This window comes from Tiliqua scincoides, chromosome 5 (genome assembly GCF_035046505.1).
Source record: "Tiliqua scincoides isolate rTilSci1 chromosome 5, rTilSci1.hap2, whole genome shotgun sequence".
Taxonomy (NCBI): Eukaryota; Metazoa; Chordata; class Lepidosauria; order Squamata; family Scincidae; genus Tiliqua; species Tiliqua scincoides.
In genome coordinates this window covers 55,468,982-55,495,395 of record NC_089825.1, presented here as the reverse complement: position 1 = coordinate 55,495,395, position 26,414 = coordinate 55,468,982, and the positions used below count along the sequence as shown (strand labels likewise).

The 26,414-nt window shown below is 43.9% G+C and overlaps 1 protein-coding gene across 2 annotated transcripts; it reads right to left on the bottom strand.

Annotated features, from left to right (window-relative positions):
* Positions 1-329: 329 nt before the first annotated feature.
* On the bottom strand, positions 330-25,843 carry PPP1R17 (protein phosphatase 1 regulatory subunit 17). Of its 2 annotated transcripts, none has more exons than XM_066628405.1 (5): positions 25,782-25,843; positions 16,881-16,997; positions 14,867-15,019; positions 13,817-13,969; positions 330-2,768 (listed from the first exon to the last, which is right to left on the bottom strand). In XM_066628405.1, exons 2-5 carry the CDS (start codon positions 16,960-16,962, stop codon positions 2,689-2,691), a joined length of 468 nt encoding a protein of 155 aa, XP_066484502.1. In that variant the 5' UTR covers positions 16,963-16,997; positions 25,782-25,843; the 3' UTR covers positions 330-2,688. The 2 variants fall into 2 exon arrangements, with proteins under 2 accessions (XP_066484502.1, XP_066484503.1); XM_066628406.1 differs by lacking the exon at positions 330-2,768 and adding an exon at positions 4,577-4,639.
* Between the last annotated feature and the right edge of the window lie 571 nt (positions 25,844-26,414).

The following is a 26,414-nucleotide window of genomic DNA, read 5'->3' as shown; positions in this document are numbered from 1 at the left end:
TCCATGGATGCCTATGACAAGTGCACATGGTCTGCCTGCTCAAGCAGATACTGCATAGCAAACAGAATGGAATAGCTGGTCAGTGACTACAGGAAACAGTATGTTGGGTTACAGGTCTTTGGTTTGATCCATCAGGTTTGTCCTAAATTCTTGTGTATGCAAATGCATCTGAGCAGTACCGGTAAGAAAACTATATGAGCCAATGCTATCAATAAGATCCCATGTGCTTATGGAATTGCAATACAACACAGTGCAGAATGTCTCTGAAAGACCACACAATTCAGACCATACGTGAAAATAAATGAATGCTGTATTTTGAGATGGGAGCTGTCAATGAACATACAAATGGAGAAAAAAGCAAACATAAAGCCAAAATAACAGTGGCTGCTCATTCTAAAAGAAGGCCAAAGACTACAAGAATCATCTATCCAAATCATCCATATTCTACAATCTCCTTATTAGATTACTTGGTACATAGTACTACAAACACTACAGGCTCGTCACTTCTAGACAGTATCTTTACAGATGGCACTGCGTTTGCTAATCTGAACGTTGCAAAGATGGATTGCTCTCATCAAATTCTAATTCTGAGTGCTACATTAAATCCACATCTGACAATGAGGAAATTGCAACCAAATCACTTGCACAAATGAAGATAATAAAGAAGCATTGTATTATAAATGGAAATATTTGGATTAACAGCAACAACTGTGGACTTGATTTTCTACTTGACAACAGCAGTTTTGTTTTTTTTAAACAGCATAACCTTACTTGAAGTAGTCCGTAGAGGTGCCTTTCCCACTCAGATTGCATTCATACAGTAAGCAATAGCAAACATATAGCTCCCATTTTCTTTGGTCAAATAATACCAGACGTTATCAGAATGAATTGTGACAGTTGACCCAGAATTGCATTTTCATACATTCATGTAGCTGACATGATTTTCAGGCAATAACTGTAAAGTATGACATCACCCTGAAATTAGTTCAGGACAACCTATTACAGTGTGTCCTCATTATCTGCAGTTTCAGTATCCATGGATTTGACCCATCACGGGTTCTGAACCCACAGTGGGAGGACCCACAGAGGACCTCCCAGACTTGATCAGAGGTCACGTCTGGGAGGTCTTCTGAGTTGTGGGGAGGCCACGTGTGCCAATCCAGTTATGGTTTAGCTGCAAGGGTAGGAGACTGGCAACAGAATCTTGATCAACACTAATTTCTGCAATTGAACTGAAAGGGTAGCTTGGCTGGGATAAATCTTTGACATGGCCGCATGATGTAAGAGCTGCATACTGCAGGTATAAGAAAGCTGAGAGGTATAAGGGCTTGGGGAAGAAGGTTTTGATGAATAGACAAAATTGGCAGTTGGGTGTATGCAATGGTCATGAAGGGTCTTCTGTATTTATGTGCACATCTGATGAAATTTGGGCCTCCATTTGCCCAATATTTGCCACAGTCAAAGTCCATGTCAGGCTCCACTAACTAGAACTCAAGAGCACTGCGAAGCACCTAATGAGCAGAGGGTGTAACCAGGCAACCCTGAATCATAAAAAAATGTTTGGGGCAAGGAGTCTTAAAGAGAATTGCTGAGCCTAAGGGTGGCCATTTGAGGGAAAAAAATCAACATGTTTAGATTCAGAATTGGAGGAGCTTTTTAGGTCATCTAGTCCAATTCCCTGTTTGATAGATGAAATCCAGAGCTAAATAATCTCCAGCAGATGGCTGTCCAGCCTCAAAGACCTCCTGCAAGGCCAAGCCCACCACCTTTTCAAGATAACTGGTTTTATTGTCATTCATTCCTCTGACTATTAAGCAGTGACAGCTCACAACAGATGGCCAAAATCAATGGAAAGTCCATTCTTATAAAGAAGAGAGAGAGAGAGAGAGAGAATAGATAGAATGTTCTGGCAGTGTCAGTGGCGGCTGCACCTAAGAAGAGTGTCATTTCCCTGGCCTTTTCTTTTCTTCAGATGCATATCTGAAGATATGCTGTGATGTTTTACGGCCCAATTCTATTTAAAGTTTGCACTGGTGGAATGCGCATTCCACTGGCACAGGCTGCAGCAAAAGCGCCATAAAACACTGTGACAGTGCAGGGAGCCAGCAGCCAGTGGGAAGGTCAGAGTCTTCTTATGCATGCCCATGGAAAGATGGAAGCCTGTTGGAGCAGGTAAACCCAGTGCAAGGGGCAGAACCAGGCAGGGGAGGATGGGGGATTGAATGGGGTGGGGGGAGGACGGAACAAGGAGGAGATGAGGCAGAGGTAGGCAGATTGGGCCTGGGAGGGGGGCAAGTTCAGTGGTGGTGCATACCAAGTTCCCCTTCTTGGGCCTAATCTGCCTACATGGATCAACGCAGACTTGTGCCAGCAATATTGCTGGCACAGGTCCAGGATGACCTATTTATCCAAGGGAATAAATGTCTCCTTATCCCAGGAAGACCTCCACTATCTGAAAATCCCCTGCAAGATATAGTGTAGCCTGCATTGGTGCCTCTACACTGCTACATGGGGTTTTAGTTAGGATTGGGTAGCCCACATGATCCTACATCTAACTGAAAATACCTCGGCAGCAGCATAAAGGAATTCAGATATGAAGGCAGTATGGGCTATTCCTTTTAAAAGCAACTGAGGAAGTGATACTACCATTCAACAATTATTTACAAAAGTGTGGCAATATGACCAGACCTAGAAAGCTGTTGTTTCTCCCTCCTTTTCTTCATCTTCAACGATCACTGTCTGCTTGTCTTCCTTAAGTAGTTTAATACCTTAAACAAGGGACAGGAGAAAAACTGGGTTAATGTAAATTACTTTCCAGGATACATGCCAGCTTCTGCTCCTCCCCCTCCAGTGTTCTAGCTCAGCACCCTCCTTCCTTCCACATTTCCTCTTCCTCTGTGCCCATGGCATCCTTTTCCAATCCAGGGAGTATCAGGAGGAGGTGGAGCAGAGGGGCAAGAAAGCAGATAGAGATTAGCACCTCCCTGTACCAACTTGCTGCTTGAGGCAACTGCTGGATGGGCTGGCTCTGGCTGCAATTCCTTCCATTGGGAGAAAAATACAAGTATCTGTATTTCCATAGCGGTTCTTACATCAACTTGGGAATGGGATTTTGAGCACGAAAGCAGTGTGGCAGAAAGGATTTAAATCCCTGCCCCAGTGCTGCTGCTTCAATCAAAATGTGAGCCCCCCCCCCCAGCTGCTTTCAAGAGTCTCTGCACTGAAACAGGTTGGCTTCCTCCTAGACTCAGTACAGGCATGCCCCTGTACCCTCAGGGAAGCTATTCCACAAACCCCCTCCGGATATGGAAACCGTGGTTATGGGAGACGCCTGTACAGGTATGCCCTGGTATCCATAGGGGTTTTGTTCCAAAATCTGCAGATACCAGGGATATTCCCACCCTCTGGACCCTTTTCTCAGTCATCTGCCCGCAGCCTCTGTGAGTCTCAGATCAACCAAACCAGAAGTGATATTTTTATGCCTTTAAAAGGTATTAGGTGGGCCGGAGAAGCCCCAAAGGGCTTTTATGCCTTTTAAAGGCACAAAAATGTCACTTTATGAAAAAGCAGAAGTGACCTTTTTTGGTCTACACAGCCAGTCTGAGGCCTGCAGATGTGTGGGGCCTCTGCGGGGCTCAGAAGAGCTTCTGGAGGCAAGAAGGTACAATGGGTGTGGGGGACCCACATCCATTGTTAAGTTAAACCATGATTACAGGATCCCTGCATATGGCTCCCCATATTGATAATCTCCCCCCCCCCCATCCCATAGGCCTTGACAATGTTTAAAAAAAACTTACTGGGGAAAGTGTATCTTCCTTTAACAGGTCACTGTAAGCAGTTAAGCTTACAGCACAATGAAATCAGGCTGCCAGCAGCTGAAATAATTGATTAAACTAGCTCCAAAGCTAAACAGGAAGCAGCAGCCAACCCTTTCCTGTTTAGCTTTGGAGTTAGTTTAATCAAGTATTCAAGTTGCCTGCAGCCTGATTTCATTGTGCTGCAAGTTTATACACACACTTCCCCTGGTAAGTTTTTTTAACACTGTTACTGAATGGGGGTGTGGGCCCCCTGCATTCCTAGATAAGTGAAATGGCGGATACAGGATCTGCAGATATGCCCTCTCCCCCATAAACCTTAGCTGGGCTGCTTGTTGGGAAGCAAGAGAATTATAGCATTATGGAAGAGATGGCTATGTTCTCACTACTTTTCACCAACCCACCTTCTTGCTAGTAAAGGGAATGAGGTTGGGTCTACGGCTGAAGCAGAACAAAAGGGTAGAACACTGAGGCAGTATTTCAGATCACAGAGGGGGTACCAGTTCTGAATGCTCCCTCCAGATCAAAAGCTCCCAACAATTTTTTTTTTAAGATTGCTAGCCCTGCCTTTTGCCTGCGGTGCTGCTTTTCTATTTGTAGAAATTTTTCATTGTGCATTCACTGATACTAGCCCTTACTCTGCAGCCTATGGTAATGTCGAGCATTCTGTTTTCCAATTTTATTGCATGCCTTTGCCATGCCTGGAAGCTGTGCACAAGAGTGAAGAAATGAGCATTCTTAACCTGGCTGAAGCTGAAATTCCCTTCTCTTCAAAGGAGAGACACACACAAGCAGTGTTCTCATTGCTGAATGGTTTCATAGTACTAGTAAAGAAAAACACATTAAGCCAACATGTTGAGGGCAAAGAGAAAAAAAAAGTCATATGGCTGCTGCTAATTCAACATTAATACCCTTCTGAACTTTTTCTGTCAGTGGTGCAGCAGTACATTTTAAAATGTTCATCATGACATCCCCATAGCCATGCCTGATTGAAACTCAATAGAAAAATCAACTTTAAATGTCTTCATTTAAGTGTTTTCTTCTCTGTTGCCTACTTTTTTTTCTTTGAAATATATTAAATTTCATTTAAAGATCTAGTTCATTTCATCCCAAATGGCTGGAGTGGGTTCACATAGTTCAAAGACAAATGCACAAACATTGGGAAATGGATTTTAAATACGAGATGTCCTAAAGAAATATGGAACAATATATCTGAGTGCTAGCCTGTGCATGCATACCCAAAAGTAGGTCATGTGTTCAATAAGACTAACTCCATGATAAATTTGCAGTGCAATTACTGACAATAGCCTTAATGTTACATAAATTACACAACATCTTTGAGGTAGCCCTTGGGAAGGATGAGGGATTAGACCAGTAGCTTCCAGTGTGTACTGTTGTACCTTAGGGCACCACGGTGATCTCACAGGGGCAACACGGGATGTCTTTGGTGGCCTCTTCTTACCAGCTCTCCCTATGCCACAAACTTGGAGTGCACAAGCTCTTATGAGATCTTGTGTGATTCTTGCGTGATCTCGCATGATTCTCATGTGACCTCATGCAATCGAAGATGGCGCCACTGTAAAAGGGTGCCATGGAGGAAAGTCACCGTGACCAAGGTAAATTTGGGGACTGCTGGATTAGACATTAACACATGTCCCTAGGCAAATTTCTCAGTTTGCTTCTTGCTGAGCCTGATGCTTCTGCTTAGCTAAAACCCTTTGAAAAAAGTTCCAAAGACAGCACCTGAGTGCTTCTGCTGATGACTTCATAGCTCCTCCTGTAGGGAAAGTTCTGGAGCTCCAGTCTTTCTGCTCTCCCTCAACTAGAACCCTGGTTTCTGTGTATTTGAGATGAGCTGTTCTGACCCTCATTTTGCTCTGTGTAAGTGCACAAAATTAAGGGTTGTTCTGTGAATATGTATGTCTTTCAATAAAAGGGTACTTGGTTACCTAATTTGATATTTTATACATACACATACTGTGTTTTTAAACACCATAGGTACCCTAAGCCTTAGAAACAGTTTAAAATTTCAGTTTTGATGAAATAATACCCCAAACAAAGCTAGTATGAACTTTGGCTGAAATGATAGAGAACCTCCTCATATCCCCATATGCAAATAAATGTTTACAACATATCCCTTCCATTATTGACCATTTAGAATTTGAGAAAGCAAGTGCATCAGATTCAACATATATGCATGCAGTATTCAGAATTAGACAGTTCTTCCTACTTGTGAATTCTCTCCTCAAAGGCTTGGGGTTTAGCATACTTGGATAGCAAAATCTTGCTGTATTAAAGGATGTCTCACATTGGTCCAAGCCCTAAAAACCTCACCCAAACCGCATGGCTTATTCTAGAAACCCCTGTCCTCTTCTGTGTCCTGGTTTCACCTCCTAAGACACCAAAAGTGTCTGCAGTTATTCTTGTAAATATCTTCTGGTTTGTCACAGAGTAGAAAAATTGTATCTATGCATTTACAGGCCAGAATTGAAATTTTCCATGAAGTCTTTGGAAACTTTCTCAACTGTCTCATGGTTGACTGTGTCCCATAATTTCTTAGAGCACCAGCATCAATAAAGAATAGCACACAAGATTGAGTTCTTGGCACCAATGTGAGCATCAAGTGGCTGGAGGTCCCAGAGGAAAAGCTTTGCCCTGGGCCACAGATTGTACCCTGTGCTAGCCCTTGATGGTGCACTGTGCACTGCCAGTGCTATCAACACTATTCAGGGTCAGTTTGGCTGTGTGAATCTTCCAATAGACCCGGGTTTTGGCCATTAATCAGCTTGACCAGCCTCTGGTGTCACTCATGTCCCTGGACCATTTTCCAAATTTAAGGAGAATGGAAATGTTCGATTTACTGAAATGTATTTCAGTAAAATCTATCCTGCTTTTTACTTCAGGTGTACTCAGGCAGCTCAGAGTAAAACTACAACCTACCTCATATAAGATGGGCATGATGAAGAGGGTATAACATTTTGCACAAGTGGGCACACAGACACATACATGCACATACCAATGTTATAAAAAACAATCATTATGGTTTTCCCATGTGTACTAAGGGCCCACTCCTATCCAATTTTCCAGTGCTGGTGCAGTTGTGCCAGTGGGGTGTGCACTGCATCCTGTGGTGGAGGGGCAGTCACTGGGGCCTCTCAAGCTTTGGGAACAGGTGCTCTCTTACCAAGGGGCTGCATTGTGGCTACACCGGAGCTGGAAAGTTGGATAGGATTGGGCCCTCATGCCCTTAAAACAATACTAGGGAATTAAGAGTGCTATACTGTGCATTTACTTCTCTGCTTGGTGAAGAACTGATAAACTGTATCACCTGGGGAGGGAGGTATCACAGTCAGAAGCCAAGCAAACCTCCCTCGTAAACCAGCCTTCTAGTGTTTGATTTCTTTTCAGTGTGTGTTTTGTTTGCTGGATGGTTCTCTAGGTTTAACCAGACCAGGGCTTTTCAAACTGGGGCATCGTGATGCCACAGCTTGAGGGCCCCGGTCTCTGTCCCCTTAAGGGGCCAGGGCAACAAGGAGGCAAAGAGAAGGCAGCAACGCGATCTCCAGGATCGCATTGCTCAGGGGGCTGCAGGGGCTTGGTGGTACTTATTAGAGTCTTCTGCAGCCTCCCGTGGGTGCGGGGAGCCCTGTGCGACCTTCTGCAGGGCTTTCCAAAGCTTAAGAAGTGAAAGTGGAGCAATCGCACTCCACTTCCAGTTTTGTGGAGGCGGGGCGCAATCGCTCCACTTTTGCTTTCTAAGCTTTGGGAAGCCCTGCAGACGGTCACACAGGGCTCCCTGCACACACGGGAGGCTGCAGGAGGCTCTGGTAAGTAACCCTGCAGCCGCCTGAGCGATACGATCCTGGGGATCGCGTCACTGCCTTCCCCCCGCCCCCGCAAGGACTTAGAGGGGCTTAAACTCTTCCTGAGAGTTTGAAAACCGCTGAACTAGGCCTTTCCCCTTGCTCTTTTCCTCCCTTCCTGCTATGCAAAATCCTTCAAATAATGAAGCACTTCATCAAGTCTGCAAATGGAGCAAAAGGAGCATTGCCAGCCACACAGGATAGCTTTCTTCACCTCTGTAAACTAATCGAAAGGAGGACTGCATCAATGAGAACCCTTGAACGTTAGCCACAGAAGAGGCTGGCTGAAATGAATGGCTTGAACTGAAACTGAATTCACATAGACTACTGAAGTATATTCTTCATTAGGAGAATAATGGTTGTTTTTACTAATTTGGTTGCAGCTGCAATATGAGTGGATATCTTTATTTCCCTTTATTGGTGTGGAATGATGACCAGCATCAGCATTACCTAGGTCAGGGGTCGGCAACCTTAAACATTCAAAGAGCCATTTGGACCCGTTTTCCAGAGAAAAGAAAACCTTGGGAGCCACAAAACCCTCTTGACATCTAAAAAGAAGATAACACTGCATATATAGTTTTTTTTACCTTTATGCTATGTATAAAAAAACTATAGTGTGTTAAAATCAATGGGATTTCGTTTGACTCCAAAGTGGAGTCAGGGGAGGGGGAAAAAAACCGACAGATGCTGCTTTGTGCTGAATCGAAGCAATGGGAAGACTTATGCAGGCTTACTCAGAAGTAAGCGCCTCTCTGATTTCCATGGGGCTTCCTCCTTAGTCAGTGTGTGTAGTATTAGGATCGCATCCTCCACCCTCAGACTTCTTTTGGGAAGTCTGCCCTGTCGGTTTCAGAGGGACTGACTTCCATGCTCAGGCGCACTGACCAGGAGAGAAATCGCACGAAGGCCAGAGGGGCTGATTCCGGAGTCGGCTCCCAATCCTAAGCATGCCTACTCAGAAGTAAGTCCCATTCAGTTCAATGGAGTTTACTCTCAGGAAAGTGTGGCTAGGATTGCAGCCTCGGACTGCTGGAAGGGCACTTGGATTGCGCAGTGTGCCCAGCCAGGGTGCTTTGGCTGTCTCCACTCCCTGCAGGCGCACTCCAGGGAGCTCCAGGGTCGGTCACCCCATCTTTTATGCAGTGGGGGGGGGCAACATTAAGGCAAAGGGCGTCATGAAGCCTGCCAGACTCAGAGGGATGGAGCCGAAGGATCCCCCTCCTTCTCTGTGTGTGTGTGGGGAATGGTGGGCGCATGTGCACCTCGGGCTGAGCCCTCCAAGTTGTGGGGAGGGGTCGGAGGAGGCTTTGGAGCGCAGTTTATCTGCCTCGGAAATGCCTTTGTATTTTTATATAGTAATTAGTTTAGCAACGGGGGTGACAGAGAGGCGCTCTGTCACCCTCTTTGCCACTTCTGCTCGCAGTGGGTCGCCTGCGGGCGCCTGCTCGCAGTGGGGCACGGAGAGCAGGTGTGGGAGAGCGCTTCTGCTCCTTCCTTTGATGCCCTTCCCCCACTGAGCCCATGCGCAGCTGTTCCAGCACTGCCAGCTCTCCCTGCCTGGCCACAGGGGTCCCTGCAAAGCGCCCCCCGCACCCGCCACCAGCTGCCCTGTCCCGTGGCGCCTGCTCGCAATGGGGCGCGGAGAACAGGTGTGGGAGAGCGCCTCTGCCCCTACCTGCCGAAGGAGCTGCTGTGGGCGAGGGCGGCGCCCCGGCTCTGCACTCACCAGCAGCCAGCGCCCGCAGCACATCGCGCCGGAGAGGGGCGCCCTTGGGGCTGGGCTGGCTGGGCAGCGGCCGCGGGGAAGGCGCCCCGCTTCCAGCCCCCACTTGGGAGCCGCAGCAGACCGCTGAAAGAGCCGCATGAGGCTCTAAAAACACAGGTTGCTGACCCCAGACCTAGGTGGAGAAAGCAATCGATTCCTATGCTGGTCATCATTCCACACCAATAAAGGGAAATAAAGATATCCTCTCATATTGCAGCTGCAGCCAAATTAGTAAAAAACAACCACAGCAAAGGTTTTGAGGTCACAATCAACCACTTGATGTAGAACACTTGGGGCTGCTTTATACAAGTGATGGTTACATTATTGTCATGCAGTCTGTGTGGCTCAAGTCCTTCCTCCATGGCAGCTGAAATACACAAAGAGTGGTTTGTGGGCCACAGAGAAAAGAGCTCAGATCACAAGGTGAATTGCTACTCACAAACAGGTTTCCAGAGGAACCATAAGGCAGCAGCATAGCTATAGGAAGGGTGGCATTGTGATCACTGCCCAGAATGGCTCTGAGAGCAAGTGGGAGGGACGGCTTACACGGTGTGTTGCGACGCCTTGCCACGTGCCACCCCAATATAGTTACACTACTGGTGTAAGATGTAGCCTAGCCCTCAGTTTTAAGGATCTCCTCCCTCCTTTGGTATCTGAACTTCCAACTGATAAGGCTGGCAGGCTTCATGACCCTGACTTCTCAGGGTCTTAGTCTTGTGTCAAGATCTTCAGAGGAAGGAATGAGCTCTCAGGGTGAGTGACCAGAAGCAAGGAAGCAGAATATGTCCTGCTTTCCTTGAGAGTTTTACTCTTAGTTGCATTCCATGCTCATCAAATACTATCCATAAGTCAAGAGGTACAGGCAGACTTTGCCCCTTCACCTGCTGGGATGTCCATAGTCATATGCTGCTGGGCTTGCTCCCTTCCCTCACCAAGCTCCCTCCCCTCCTCGTTCCAAGACTTCACCTTCGGAGACTCAGACAGCCTAGCAACCCCATGATTGACTATTGAGGGATTCTGTGGCTAACACAGGACTGCAGTGAATCTCAAGAATGACATATCAGTAAAAATACCACCCAATACACACATTGTTCATTTTAATGAATCCTGCACAGTGCATTGCTGGCCAGCCACTCCAAGGAAAAAAAGGATAAGTATACCAATGTGGAGCCCATATTAAATATTCTGTGAACCACCAAGCATTTTACAGCCAAATTCCAACTCCCCATGTGGCGATGCAGCAGTGCCAATGCAGCATCCATTGTATCCTGTGGGAGAGTTTTGGCATGCTGAGACCTCCTTGCGGTAAAGAAACAGTGTTCACTTGCCAGCTATTGCCATGGGTTATCTCAGACCTGTGCTAGCAGAATATCACTGGCGTAAGTCTGGGTTGACCCATGAAGGTGGGTCAGTCCAGGGAAGGGAGTTAGGATTCAGCAGGTGCCACTGCAGCTGAACCCACCCCCTTCCCAGGCCCTATCTGCCTTTCATCCTGCCCCATCTCCTCCCTGTTCTGACCACCCCCACCCCATTCCACCCTCCCTGCTTCCCTCCAACCCCTTCTGCGAACTTACCTGCTATGTGCTGCTTACCAGAGGGTGTCCTCAGTCCATCTTCATACAAACACGGCTACTCACCGCTTGTAGCGGTGAACAGGCCATGTGCCCTAGCACTGTCACATTTGCGACAGCCACAAAGTGCATTGCGCTAGTAGAGCATGCATTTCACAGGCACAACGTGCCCACAGTATTTTAATGATGGAAAAAGTTATGCACTATGTATGATGTCTACATGTTTCTATAGTCAATCAGTCACATCCTTTTTACTTGCGCATACAGTTTAAATTATTTCCCAAAGAAATGGAAAATGTGCTAGCCACTCAAAAGGTAGAGATTTGATCCTGAATGAGAGTACTCATCTGTCATTTTTTTTTTCCAACTTGGGCAGACAGTTGTGTGCACAGAACTATTAATTAAGTGATATCACAACTGAAATAACTGATGTTAGTTTGCACTCTGGGATACTGCCTGCTTCCTATGCCTTTGGCAATTATTGGGAGGAAGAGAACAAGGACACACTGAGCTGCAGTACAAATAGGAACAAAGTCATTAAGTGTACCCATTGGGCGAGCATCACACATGAGCCAGACCCAAAATAAATAATAGAAACAAGTGACTGAAAAGATACTTTTCATTTTATTTTGCTGTGAAGAACCCTGTGGGGGCTTCTCAGGTGGAGGAATGTTTCACAGGCACTCATTTACTTATTCTTTTCCTGCTGCCCTACATGGTGGTTAACCAAATATCAGAGGAGCGTAAATTCTGCTCCATTTCCAAACCACACTAAGGGTCTATTGACCTGATCATTTTGAGGTGGTTATCATGTCACTGTGACCTCCTTGTTCTGGGATGGTAACTGGTCTTGTAAATACTTTGACTGTGTTGTGATTGTGGTCTGGTTTACCATGTTGAGTTCAACCCACATTTCTACATTTTTTTTTTTTAGGATGTGGTGATCATGAAGCATATCAGATTACTCAGAAAACCAGTCACCATGCCATGAAATGGTCAGCTTACACTGGCTTAACCACCTCACCCATTATCCAAAAGCTTTGACGTGGTCATTGCATCCACACCATTGCTTTTTATTGAATTATAGGTTTGACATCTAGACTAGCAGTCGGCTGTCTATTTATTCCCAAAGGTTATATTGGAAATGTATGATAAGTAGGATTACTACTGGCAGTGCAGTGCAAAAAAAATGAAATTTGAAGAGAATGTCATGATTCACGCCAAGGGAAAAAATATCTGAGCATTTCCAAATGTAGAAACTTCAAGTGAGCTGCTATCAGACCATTTACCATGGGAATTTTTTCAGGGGGGTTGTGGCAGCACTGATGCCAGGTTGCGGGGGAATGGGACGGGACTGGGAACCTGTTTTTAACTATGCTATTTGCTCACAGAGATATTCAGTCAACATACCAGTTTCAGGATCTGATGGACTCATTTCTTAGGAAATGTGACACCAGTCAGAGTCATTTAGCCAAGTCAAGGAAATGATTTCCCCCCCCCCCCAAAAAAGTGACATAAAAGCATAGCAGGCGTATTCTTTACATTCACTTTCTTGTTTCAGAGCCTTTCAGGCACTTAGGCCAATTTGAGAGCTTCTCTCAGCAACAGATGGCCTTCAAAAATCTGATCAATGAGTTAACTCTGTATGTGCTGGACAATGCCTACAACAGCGTATTTATTCAAATGTTCTTTCTTTTAGCCTCACGATCTGTAGTGAATAGCAACTCCCTTTTTTTGCTGGATAAAATGGAGTGAGGAACCTAGGGAACATATAGCACTATCGTGGCATTTCTACTCAGAAGTTAAGTTCATGGCGTTTGCTCCCAGGTATTGTGAATAGGATTGCAGCCACAGAATTTTGATGGAAGAGATAGAAGAGTTAGCAGAGATACTCCTGAGGTACAGAAACTGACAATAGGAATTTGAAAAATAGGAAAGGGAAACCTTTTAGAACAGTGCTTCCCCATAGTGTGGGTTGCGAGCCACAACCAGTGGGTTGTGATCTAGGCTTATCCGCCTACCCTTGCTCTGGTTTGGCTCCAAATAGGAGCCATTGCAGAAGTTCCATTACTTAGCCTCCCGAGGCTTCTCCTGGTCCACTCTACAGGCCTCTTTGGGCCTTAGAATGGCCCTCAGAAGTCTCTGTAAGCCCCTTTTGTGGTTTGCTTCCAAAAACCTTAAGTGGCTTACAGAGGCTTCTGAGGGCAATTTGAGGCCTGCAGAGACCTGTACAGTGGGTTGCCAGGCTGGGAGAGGCATCCAGCACCACCAGAAGTTCCATGACTCACTATAGAGGACAAGGTGGGTTGTGATGCTGCAGTGTTTGGGAACCCCTGTTTTAGAACAGTTGTGTGAGTTGCCTAAGTAGAAGGCTGTATTTTCCATAAACCAGCAGAACTACAGTGCTCATACAAACAGTGCTAGCTAGCATCAGGTTTCTGGGATCCCTGCGATGAAGCTTTGCGTTGGAACTCTCAAGGCACCCTCCACCTGTCTCCTGATGGTGCACTAGTCCTACAACCAGTACTGAAGGACTGGCTTAGCCAGGTGGGTCTTCAAATTGATATGGCCTCTCAGAGGCCAACCTGGTTGAGTCTGGTTCCGCTCTCTCTCCCCCCCCCTTTCTCTCTCTCTCACACACACACACACGCACGCACATTAACAGCAAAATTTAAAAAAAAATTAAAAACACAGCTTTTAGAAACATAAATATAGAGCTAATACCTGAGATCTAGCTCTATTCAGAACTTATGCTATGGTCCTTCAACTGTTTATTCCTGGTTTGTTTGCCATTTCCCTTACCTGCAAGTAGAGGTGGTGCATTTATTGCAGGTGTAGTTTTTCTTCTGGGTTTTCTCTGTTCTTGGTCGGTGTTTTGAAACGTTGGATTGGCGTTGCTCTTTGGTAGTTTCTCAGAAAGATCACACCTTCTAATTAAGTGGTCTGAAAGAATGCCTATTAAAATATAATTTAAAAAGACAAAAGGATGCCTTTGTAAACCATAAAGATGTTTTCACCAGCATGAGGTAATGAAGTTACAGGCAAAACTCCTGCCCCCAAAATGAGACCCTCTGCTAGCTACAACAACACAAGGGTTGCTCAGCCATAAAGTTTCATGGCTGACCTTGGGCCAGTCACTTTCTCTCAGCCTCCTCTACCTCACAGGATTGCTGTGAGAACAAAAGGAGGGAAGGAACCATGTACACCAGTGGTTCCCAAATGTTTTTGACTGGCGGCTCCTTTAAACTACTGGGTCATTGGTCATGGCTCCCCAGTAGGGCTACAATTCTATACATTGTTTAAGGCAGCTGGGTTTTTTGCAAGGATTTCATGGCTCCCCTAGCTGGTTTCTGTGGCTCCCTGTGGCTCACAGTTTGGGAACCACCGATGTACACTACCCTGAGTTCCTTTAAAGAAGGGTGGTGTAAAAATGTGAATAATAAAATAAATGATAAGCCAAAAATGTAGTGATAATGTAGTAATAAAGATTATAATATTAGAACTCAAAACATAGAAGCAGAGATGCTGCAATTTGAATAGGAGTATCTTGACCAGGAGGTTCAGTACACTAAGGCTTCATAATCCCCTTCAGACTTAGAAGCCAGAGAAGGGTACAGCACCAGCTGATGCCATTGACAGGCAGAAGTTTCTGCATAAGAAAAAAAGAATAAATACTTGGTGTCTGACCGATCTTTGGTCTGTTCTATCCTACACATAATTAGCAGTATAGAAAGTTTGTGGAAGTGCTAGCAGAAGGTATCTTGTTAATCAGTCTTTAAACCAGTGCAAGTGTCAGTGGTCTCTTGTAGTCCATTTGCTGGTTAAAAAGCAGACCATATCAATACTGCTTACCTGAAATTGGTGGTGGGGTGTGTATTGCTGGTGTATCTTTTCTCTTTGGTTTTTTCTGTTCCAGTTCACTTTTCTGGGAGACTTGAAGAGTTTTCCCCTTTCTTGGTATCTTTTTGAGTTCACAGCTTTTAAGCAACTGTTCTGAAAGATCCTCTGCATTTTTTTTTGAAAAAGAATCATAGCAATGACAATAAATAAAGTGAATAAATAAAACGCTCAAGTCAGCTTTGGGCATGAGCTCCTCAAAAGGCTGGCACTGTCCTCAAAATACAGTTTTAAATAAAGTCAAGATGCATGAAAACACTGAAAAAAGTTGTGGGGGAGGAGGTACATAAATTTAGGCCACTAGCAAGATTGTGGGGGGGGGGGGCAGGTCAGCGTGCTGTAAGAAAACAAGAAAGGAGAGTGTGTTGCAAGAAAACAACCCTTCATATTCCCTGAAGGTGGACATGTAACATAATTAACATTAATTTTAAAAAATACCATTTTGTCACCTCAGAAGATAATTTTCATTCCAGTCATTACACAAGGCAAAAGAATTGAGGGAAGAGCCTGACAAGTGTTTAAACCACAGATCAAAAATGAGTATGGTCAAACTGATGTTTTGGAGTCTTGCTGAAACCATCTTGCTTAAGTCCACCTTCCATGTTGAACTTATACGCATATGCAACAAGTGTTTATGTTTGCAGAGCCAGCTGAAGACCTCCTGACACCTGAGGCAGTTTACCAAATCCTGCTCCTTCTGTCACCTGATGAGGTACCAGCCTTTGCTTCTGCCATGCTGCAAGATTCTAGCTCAGCACTCCCTTCCCCTTCACATTTCCTTCCCTCTCTGTTCCCCGCTTCTTTTTCCAATATAGGAAGGAGCAGTGGAAACAAGTAGGCAAACCAAGTGGGGTACCCCCCCCACCAAACTGCTGCCTCAGGTGACTGCTTAAATTGGTCCCATGAATGCGCCCAGCCCTGCTCAGTAAACCCATAATACTTTATGGAGGTGAAGTAAAATAATGATGATGAAATGTGAACAAGTCTGAAGTATGAGAGAGGCGTGAGTGTGCAAATAGCATGTAGCCCAATCCTATGCATGTCTACTCATAAGTAAGTCCCATTAGAGTCAATGGGGATTACTCCCAGGAAAGTGTGGATAAGATTGGGCTGATAGCACAGGCCTACAAAATTGAGGGTCAGAAAAGTTTTTCCCAAACTTTATGGTGGTTTGATATGAATTTGGGGTGCCTATTCCAAAAATGGCATCCATTTTGCCCTATCACGTCTAGTTTTGGAGATATAGTAAAGCCTCATTAGTGAATGGTTCAAGCAGCTTCCTCATGAGGAAGCCATGGTGTAGGCTTCCTCATGAGGAAGCTGCTTGAACCATTCACTAAAGAGGCTATGCTGTGTCTCCAAAACTAGACGTGATAGGGCAAAATGGATGCCATTTTTTGGAATTGGCACTCCAAATATACCCAGGAATTGGTGTAACGTTTAAGGAAGCAAAATCGGTGTTGGCCTGTGTAGTTTCCCAGAAATCTTGATGACAAGCCACTGCCATTCTTGATGGGAATTTTTATACTGCCAGTTCAGTGGTGACAAAAGGAGAATAAAAGAGGATGTGAGGTAACATTTCGAACCTCTCTAGACAACATATGAAATATTGTGAGGAAAACTTTTGTGGACCACATCATAGGTATATTAAAAGAAAAAAGATGAAGTGTCTTTTTCCCCCTCCCCTTTCTTCTTTCTCTTCTTTAATTAATTTCTCCCTAGAGCCTGGCCTAATATTTGATATGCTGAGCACAGCAGACATGCACACACAAAAGACTGACACAGCCCCACCCGTTGCCTCTCCATCTGGCATCAGATGTGTTACCAGAAGGCACAGTCTCTCAGGTTTCACAAGGAGCGGTTGTTTGCTGAGGAGATGAGGTGTGGGGGGTGGGGGTGGGGACCAGGCTTAATGATGCAAAGACCTTTCTCTAACAGCAGGCACTGACATCATCTCCAGAAGACTGACCTAAGTGGTTACAGTGTGGCTCTCGTCCATCCAGTCGGTCTTCAGAGATATCACATGATGCTTGCACATATTCAGTTGACATCACTGGAGAGGGTTTTCTTCAGAAGCTACAAGAAACTAAACAACACATGATGTATAGGCAGGTTATGGCTATCGTATACTCATGTGTGTGTTTTTTCTATTTCAGTTTAGGAAGTGTTGGTTTTTTCTAATGTATTTTAAAATGTTGAATTTAACACAATCATAAATGATAATGTCTTAGAAAAATAATCTCTTCCCATAAAACAGCAGAAATTATAAGGCAAGACCCCTCTCTGAAACCTTGGGGAGCTGCTGCCAACCAGTGTTGAAAATACTGACCTAGCTGGACCAATGTTCTGACTCAGTATGAGGCAGATTCCTAAGACCCTATGCAAGGCATGCTTCAGCAATTACTAACGCCACCTTAAGAGACCTTCTCCTGCAGACTTGTGGTCTAATAAGTAAAAAGTCAACCACTCACAAATCCAGCCGCTTGAAGGGTTGTCATCCTTATCTGGTGTGTCACAAGTTGTGGAACGCTGTCCAATGTATTTAGCCTCTTTTTTTCCTACCTCTGTCACTCTCCTTTTCTCTTATAATAATTTCCTAACCAATACCTCCCAATATTTCAGTGGCTTGCTCATTGTCACTTCTGTTCCTTCTGTGTAGTCTATAGACCAGGGCCCATGGGCCAAATGCAGACTTAAGGCCCATGGGCTGAATGCAGCCCCTGGAAGCAATTTTTCCACCCCTCCCATTATATTTGGGTTCTCCCAGTGGGCTCTCTCATATCTTGAAAATATGAACAAGATCTGCACATTTTCTATTCTGTTATTTGCAGCTAATGAGTTTCTGTGTGAGAACAAAGTGCTTATTTCTGGCCATCATCTCCTTAATGATGTCACTTTCTGCTTAATGATGTCACTTCCAGCCCTCAGCAGGCACCTAGAATGCTAACTTCAGCCTTAAATGCTAAATTCAACAAACTTGTATGAAACAAGTTTGATACCCCTGCTATAGACTGTCTGAAAGTCAGGATGGTGTAATGAGGTCACCTTGGAACATTATTTCTCAGCCTAGCTTACCTCACAGGTTGTTGTGAAGACAAAAGCATGTACACAACCCTTAGCTTCTTGGAGGAAGGATGGTATAAAAATATGAAAAATAGTCTAAGAAGGGGGCTCATACAATTCACAAATCTAACAGATAAGCCCCTACCCCTGATGACTTTGAACAGTGGGAGATTTTCCTCTCCCCTGTTATGGCTATGTACTGGTGGGGGCTTAACTTGATCCAGGGGTCAATTCTAAGGCTGCCACCTTTTTCTAACAGAATTTCAGTGCCTTTACCAATAGGGTGACAGGCTGACATCCAACCAGAGAAAATCTCCCATAATTTCATTTCAATGCTGGGTGATCTACACTTGTTGAATGTCTGTCTGTCATGCAGGTGGAATCCTACCAAAAACAAAGAATAATATTACAAAAAGAAATTTAACAAATGGGTGCTCCCATAACTGACACACATAAAAAGTTCATAGACTACAATTTAAAAAGCATATAACAATACAATACTATTTTTAATATTTAATTATTATTAATAATAATCAGAATAATAATTTGTATAGTAACTTCTATGATAAACAGTCTTACAAGACTGTTTGCTGTTTTACTACTAGAGACTAACCTGGCAACCCCCTTAGAAACTGTGTATAGGGCACATAGATGCTTTACATACATACTACTAAAGTCCACAAGGTGCCTTTAGATTCATTTTCTCTCTAAAAAAAGAAAACCTCAGATAGCTTTCTAAAGTTTCAAAGGCAAGTGCATAATTCCAAGATTTTTTTCTGGGCATGGTATAACCTTTGATGCAACCAATCTTGCATAAGCAAACAATTCATGAAGAATTATTAATGGCTTTAGAGTTTATCGACTGATACGCAAATACAAAGTCCAACAGACCAAGGTGTTGTTTGTGACCAGAGCCTTTGATTTTCTAGTGACAGATATTAGTCAGGATCATAAGTTGCTTTTTAATGACTATAGACTATGTTTTTTAACCCTTTACATGAAATGTGACACTGAATTTCTAACAGTTCATTAGATTCAGTAAAGGCTTGTACTATTGAATGGAAAGCAAGAATAGGAATATTGTGGATTTATGATGATAGAAGTTTCACAAGTGGCTGCAGGAGGGCCAAGGGACACTGATGCTTAGGGCAAAACTAGATGTATGGCCCAATCTACTGCAACCTCCTACACAGCAATGCAGCAGTGCCAACTGTACAGTGGTTCACTGTATTTTGCCCAACAAAAATGATATGTGCAGATCAGGGGTGGGGGCACAAATGGGATCAGCTGCAGCAGGAACAAAGCATTAACTTGCCCTAACCATAACTCTCATGGTTATAACATGCTTTGCAACCCCACCACATGCTATCATTTATACACAACTTCCATTTTGGCACACATCTCATTTGGTGCTTATTGGAGCCCTGCCTGCTGTGTACAGACAGGCCACGTATTCCAATTTTATTGTTCTGCTTATGTTTCAGGGCTATGTCACACTTTAGAAAGAGTTCTGTGTTCATTTTCCCTTACTTAGGGCCCAATCCTATCCAATTTTCCAGTGCCAGAGCTGCTGTGCCTATAGGATATGCACTAATTCTTGTGTTGGGGAGGCAGTCCTGGAGGCCTCCTCAAGGTATGGGAACATTTGTTCCCTTACCTTCAGGCTGCATTGCGGCTGCCCCAGTGCTGGAAAGTCAGATAGGATTGGGCCCTTATTTATTTATAGGAGGGGGAGACCTCAGTGAAGGACTGGCAGGCAAGGGACAAAATGCTTAACTCTTTCCATGCTGGCTGTTTTTCCACCCATTTTTCCATCTCTGCCCTCCCTCAACTGTTTTCTTCCCATGCATGCTTATCATGAAAGACAAGACAAAACAAAACAAATGTCGTTAAGTGGAACTCTGTAAGTCATGAAATTTGACCCTTGTTTGGATAAAAAGCAGAAAGTAATGGGTGGAAGGCAACCATCACAGTGGCTTCAGGCCCATCAACATTTCAGTAATGTAAACAAGGGCATATTTAGGGCCAGCCTGAGACTTCCTGACACTGAGGTAGCATGCCAACTTCTCTCCCCCTTACCCTATGATGCGCCACCCTCTGTTCCTCCCACTCTTCAATGTTCTAACTCAGCACTCTCTTCCACATTTCTTCTTCCTCTGTGTCCCCCTCTTCCTTCTCCAATCCAGGGAGCAGAAGGAGAAGCAATGGAGGTAAGTATAAGGCACAGAGATGGGTGCCCTCCAACAACCTGCTGCCTAAGACAACTGCTTCAGTTGCACTGATGGATGGGCCGATCCTGGACATACAGTTGTGCGTTGCTTAGCGACAGGGATGTAGACTGGCACCCCCACCATCAAGCGAGGCTTGACATAAGAACATAAGAACAGCCCCACTGGATCAGGCCATAGGCCCATCTAGTCCAGCTTCCTGTATCTCACAGCGGCCCACCAAATACCCCAGGGAGCACACCAGATAACAAGAGACCTCATCCTGGTGCCCTCCCTTGCATCTGGCCTTCTGACATAGCCCATTTCTAAAATCAGGAGGTTGCACATACACATCATGGCTTGTAACCCGTAATGGATTTTTCCTCCAGAAACTTGTCCAATCCCCTTTTAAAGGCGTCCAGGCCAGATGCCATCACCACATCCTGCGGCAAGGAGTTCCACATACTAAGCCTCCGAAGACAAAGGGAAACTGCACTCCCCTACCTGTGTGAGGCTCAGAATACCCAAATTGCATGAGAGATGCGACTTTCAGTTTCAAGATGTCGCTCGTGCAATTTGGGCATTCTGAGCCTCGCAGAGGCAGAGCACAGATGCGCACTGCCTCTGTGAGGCTCAGAAAAGCCTCTGAAGGCAAGGGGAGCAGAGAGGCTTGGGGTTGTGTGCAGGGATCAGTGGCAGTAATACATATGCGGTCATTGCTTGTCGGATTGCCACAAAGCGGCGCTCACCTTTATTTATATAGTAACTAGTTGTAACCAAGAAAGGTTAGCATCATGACTGAGCTCCATTGAAATTGATGAAACAAGTTAGGCACAACTAACTCATCAATTTCAGTGGTACTTAGTCATGGCTAACTTTTTCTGGATGCCACCCTTCAACAGCAAGGCTTCCTGCTTGAGCACATCCTTCTTTCTCTCTTTCACATTGCAGAAGGCTCTTGGCAAAATAGCATCAACAATCAACAGCAGCCCCAGCTTGGATCAAGTAATGTAAGCAAAAGGCGTGTTTATTCTTCCACTCAAAGTTTTCATTTCCTAAAGTTACCTGAAGGCCAGTTTTCTGAAAAATGGCAACTGTAGCACATATGTGTGCTGTGCATAATAATGTTTTTCAAAGCATACTCCAAGATCTCTCCAAAAGGCACAATAGGGACAGGGTCAGAAAACTGGAACTGTCCCTGAGAAATATGAACAGCTGGAATATACGGTGCTTTGGGCAGTTTCCCTACCTCCTCCATTTGTTCCATTAGGCAACCCGATGTTTAACCAGATCTTGTGAATGGCTTGGCTCTTGTAAATGGTTTAATACTAGGTCACAGGGCAACTCACATAAAGAATTCTTGGGCTGAAGAAGACAGACAGAACTTCATTCATTCATTTAACAATAGTGGGGAAACTGTGAAAGTGTATTTTATTGAAACATACCTTTCATTTGAAGGCTAGAACTCTGGGGGGGAAAAGATTCTGCACGTTTACAACAGAAGATGGTAATGCATAGCACTGATTGGCTGGTGCCCATACTGTTATAAAAAAGTCTTCTCCTTTGAAACTCTACGGCAGTTTTGCTTAGGGAAAAAAGCAACTTTTCTTTAAAAATGTATGAACAAAGTGAAAAATAAATGGATAAATACTTGTGCATTTAGTTCACTGATATGCACATCGGTCGTTTCCACTTGTGCCATAGCTGAAGACCCTGCTGGGAGCTCATTTTTTAATATTATGCCTATAATCTTCTTTAATTTTTAATGACTTCCCACAAGGGTTCTGAACATATTTTGATCAGCTCAATGCACTGAGATGTACATGGACATTTATAGTACAGTGGTTTAAGGAAAAAACGATATCATCCTACGACAGGGACAGTGATGGTTCACATTTGATTGTGTTCATCTTCCATTGCATAATGGATTGCAATCTTGGATAGTCTTTATTTCCCATCTGTACAACTAAATAAGAAAGTATTTTGCCTTCAAAGACTGATATAAAAATATTATAATGATTCCAAGGCAAATATGGATTTGTGTGTGCCTGTGGGGAACACGTCCTGTTGATGCACCATCACTCTGTAAGTGACGGCTATGCATATTTTATAGAGTTCATGGCCTGCTGTACATATGCTAAAATCTGAGTTATAATCCTACAGCTTTCCAGAAGGCAGGAGACTCAGCAGGAAGCCTGGAGCAGAGCACTGGGCAGGCTGTAGTTCTTGTAATTACAAGTAAGAGAGATATCAGCCTTTTGTCTTCCTTTATGTGCCCAACACTGCTAGGGATAAAAATTCCATCAATGTCACTAGTATCCTAGAGAAGCAAATGTCCACTACAATTGCTTTCCTGTCCACATAGCTTGTGATGATGCAGTTCTTCTGTGGATTCCTTTTATCTTCCAAGCTCATCAATAAGAGAGTTCAGAACTGAGGAGAATAGCCCAATTGCTAATGCTTTCCAAATCCACCACCACCTACTCCAGTCCATTCTGGTCTTGTAAAGCCTTAAATCCATGTAAGGTTCATTTAACATACTTGCCACACATACCACCAGAAATGTGGTATCAGGCCAGTTAAAATAGGGCCCTGGCTCCCATGAGCACATGATCAGGAGCTTGCTCATTTCAACTGGCAGAGACCATATTTCTGTGTCAGCATCCATTCATAGGGTGAGCCAAAAGGTAGGCTATAAATATAAAACTACACGCACACAGTTTGTGTGCACCAACTGCTATGTGTCTTGCTATTTGAACTTTCGAGTATCTTAGCATTAAAAAAAATAAAGTCCTAGTCCTCATGATGATATAAATACACATGAAAGCATACACTCAATGTCTGCAAAAAGTTTATAGGTTCTAGAAGAACAACTTCTGTGCAGTAGTACAGCTAGAGGGGCACAAAATGGTAAGCACTGCAGTCATCTCAACACGCCATGTAAGCAGCCCCTCTCACTCACCACTGAAACCGTTCCAGGCAGCAACAGCAACACGCTGGAGACACCGTTTGGTTTAGTGAGCACCTGCACATTGCTGTTGCTGCCCGGAATGGCTCCAATGGAGAGTGGAAGGGGCTGTTTCATTGTATTCCATGTGGCTTACTCCCAAGACAGTATAGGATCATAGCCATAATGTATTTGATGATGCAATCCCATGCATGTCTACTCAGAAGTAAATTTTATCTAGCGCTAATGCACTAGAAGTAAAGTAATCTAGTGCTAATGCAGCCATGCCAATGGGGTGTGCGCTGCATCCTGCAGGGGGGAGGCAGGCCCAGAGGCCTCCTCAAGGTAAGGGAATGCTTGTTCCCTTTCCTCAGGGCTGCACTGCAGCTGCATCAGTACTGGAAAGTTGGATAGGATTGGGCCCTTACTCACAGGTAAGTGTGTATAGGATCGCAGCCTCTGATTGATATGCAGTTCTTCTGTTGGATGTATGTACAATATCTTTCCAGAGACAAATGGATGACACCAGGCAAGTATAAAGACATACTAATTGTATACTCTCAAGGGGACCTTAAATGGGGAATGGACATATCTATGTTTTAACTATAATCTGATAGCACCGTGGCAATGATTTCTAGAATATAACCTAGAAACCTTTAAACTATATTGATTTTTATTGAAATTTACCTGTATGTACCTATACTTTATAGAACTATATAGAATTTTCAAAATTTTCTCTAAAAGCAAGATGAATGATTTCTTTACATTAAAAAATTAAAACTGTATAAACTGTTCAAAAATTAGAACATACATAGTTAAAAGCCTGATAATTTTTTTGTGTGGTGGACATTTGGCAAAGCATGGAATACAAATATATATTTTTCATGTAGTGAACAAAAATTATTGAAGGTAGTCTGTTCTAAAGAGAACATTCTGTATGAGTGATTCACAGAAAATCAACTTTTTAGAAATCAACATAAAGGTCTGTACCCACCGCAATAGCCTTTAGCTTAGTCTTTGTAAGGAAATGCAGATCTAAACTAGGAGAAAATGTGATATTTTCTTTAACTTTTTTTTTTAAGCTTCTATTTTTGTAAAGGTTAAATGCTCTGGGAAACCTGAGTATCATCTATTAAACTGGAAATCTAAGTGTTAACTTCATTTAATCCAATGGATTTAAAACTCAAATAGCAACCCAATACTAAACATATTTACTTGGATGTTAAGTCTCAGTGATGTCATTGAATCTATTGCAGTGGCAATCAACATTACTTTGAATAATTACTTGAAGCTGAATTGGGTTATGAATCACATTGTCCTACTTTTGGGAGCAAAAGGGAACTTACAGCACAGAAATCCTATTTGTTCAATGAGGCTTACTCCCAGGGAAGTGTCTATAGGACTGCAGCCCTATACACACTTACCTGCAAGTAAGTTCAGTGGCACTTACTTCTGAGTAGGCATGCGTTATACTGCAGTGTTAGTTTTAGACATGTGTGAATTAAGCTAAAATCAGGGTGACCAGATACAATGGAAGACAGAGTGCCTATACCAGCCATTTTCAACCACTGCACCGTGGCACATTGGTGTGCCACGAGTGGTCCACAGGTGTGCCACAGGAATTTGGGGGAAGGTCATTTATTAGTAGGGCCAACGGGGGATGTAAGCTCCCCACTGGCAGCATGGTGTGCCTTGTCAATTGTCAAAAACCTGGTGGTGTGCCTTGACAATTTTAGCACCTTGTCAGTGTGCCGTGACATGAGAAAGGTTGAAAATCGCTGGCCTATACCTTTAACCATGGTATAGAAGAGGGAATTTGGGCAGGTGCAGTTCAACATGGAAGGGTTTAAAAAGCTTTTCCTGCCAAAATCCCCACTTCTGTACCATGGTTAAAGGTATAGGCACTCTGTCTTCCATTGTATCTGGTCACCCTGGCTAAAATACTCCACACGAAGCTGATTTACACCACAGTAAACCATGAATGAACTTACTTAACTCTGAAGTCCCACTGAGTTCAGTGGGTTTTACTCCTAGGAAACTATGTGTAAAATTGAAGGCTGCAATCTTATATCAGTACATTATATGATATAAGTTATTTAGCCATTTAGTTATTTGATTTTTCTCTGTAAACCGCTTTGTGAACTTTTAGTTGAAAAGCGGCATATAAATACTGTTAATAATTATATCAGATTTTGTTTCATTGAACTCTGTGGGACTTATTTCTTAGTAAAAATGCTCAAAATCAAATTGCAACTTACTGGTATGCATGCAAAGAACTGCAATCTAAACAGACTTGGAAATTCGTTCCATTCACATTAGTACTGACTTGCACATAAATGTGCTCAGGATTGAACGGAACAGTGTGAAATCCAAATACAACAAGGGATGCAGATCAAGTTGAACATATTCAAATAAATGATACTTTTTCCTCTCTCTCTTTAAAGTGCATGGCATCAGCTTCTCTCTCAGTTCACAGTTCAATCAGTTTGCAGTGCTTTCCAGATAGAATCATCTGTTTGCACGCTTTAAATCAACTTTCCAGGGTAGCTGAGCTGTGACCTTTGTTACTATCATCTCACAGGCAGATATATAGTTTTTTTGGTTTCTTTAGGGAAAAAAAAACTCCCCCCAGCAAAAGTGCTGAAGAACTTACCAACCAGTGGAGCTGGGATAGGTGCGATACGGAGGCAGTGTTCACTGGAGCAAGAACTTTCTCCTCTGCTGGCACCGAGGGCTCCTGCTGCACGCCTTATCTAGGGAGCACCAGTAGCAGTTGCTATGACAATGCTTTGTTTCTGAAGTACCCCGGGAAAGAAGGAAAGAGTAACCTTTAGCCTGTGCACTAGCAGATTCTTATGATGTGATGCTTTCTGCTTTTCAAATTAGTGTCATAAAGAGAAGGAAAAATACACACATTTCAATTCCAAAATACTGTATGCCTAACAAAGACAATTCACTGCTAGACTTCCTGCAACAGATGGTGGCAAGAAACTGCCCCACAATATTGACGGGCGAATCAGAGGAGTTATATATGACTGGAATCCACACGTTTCTGAACTTCTCATGGACATCTAAGCTCAGATGCCCCACAGATCTTTCCAAACCATGTTCTTTTTCCAGAGGTGAACCAGCTGGCGGGTTGCTGGGTCAAATACAGAGCAGGCGTCGTGATGAGGGGAGGTGGGGGACTGGTTTGGAAGCGAGGTGTAAACATTGAGAGCACCGTGTCTAGGAATGAGGTGTAGCTGACAACTGTGGTGGTTGTGTATGTTTATGGGCTGGCTTG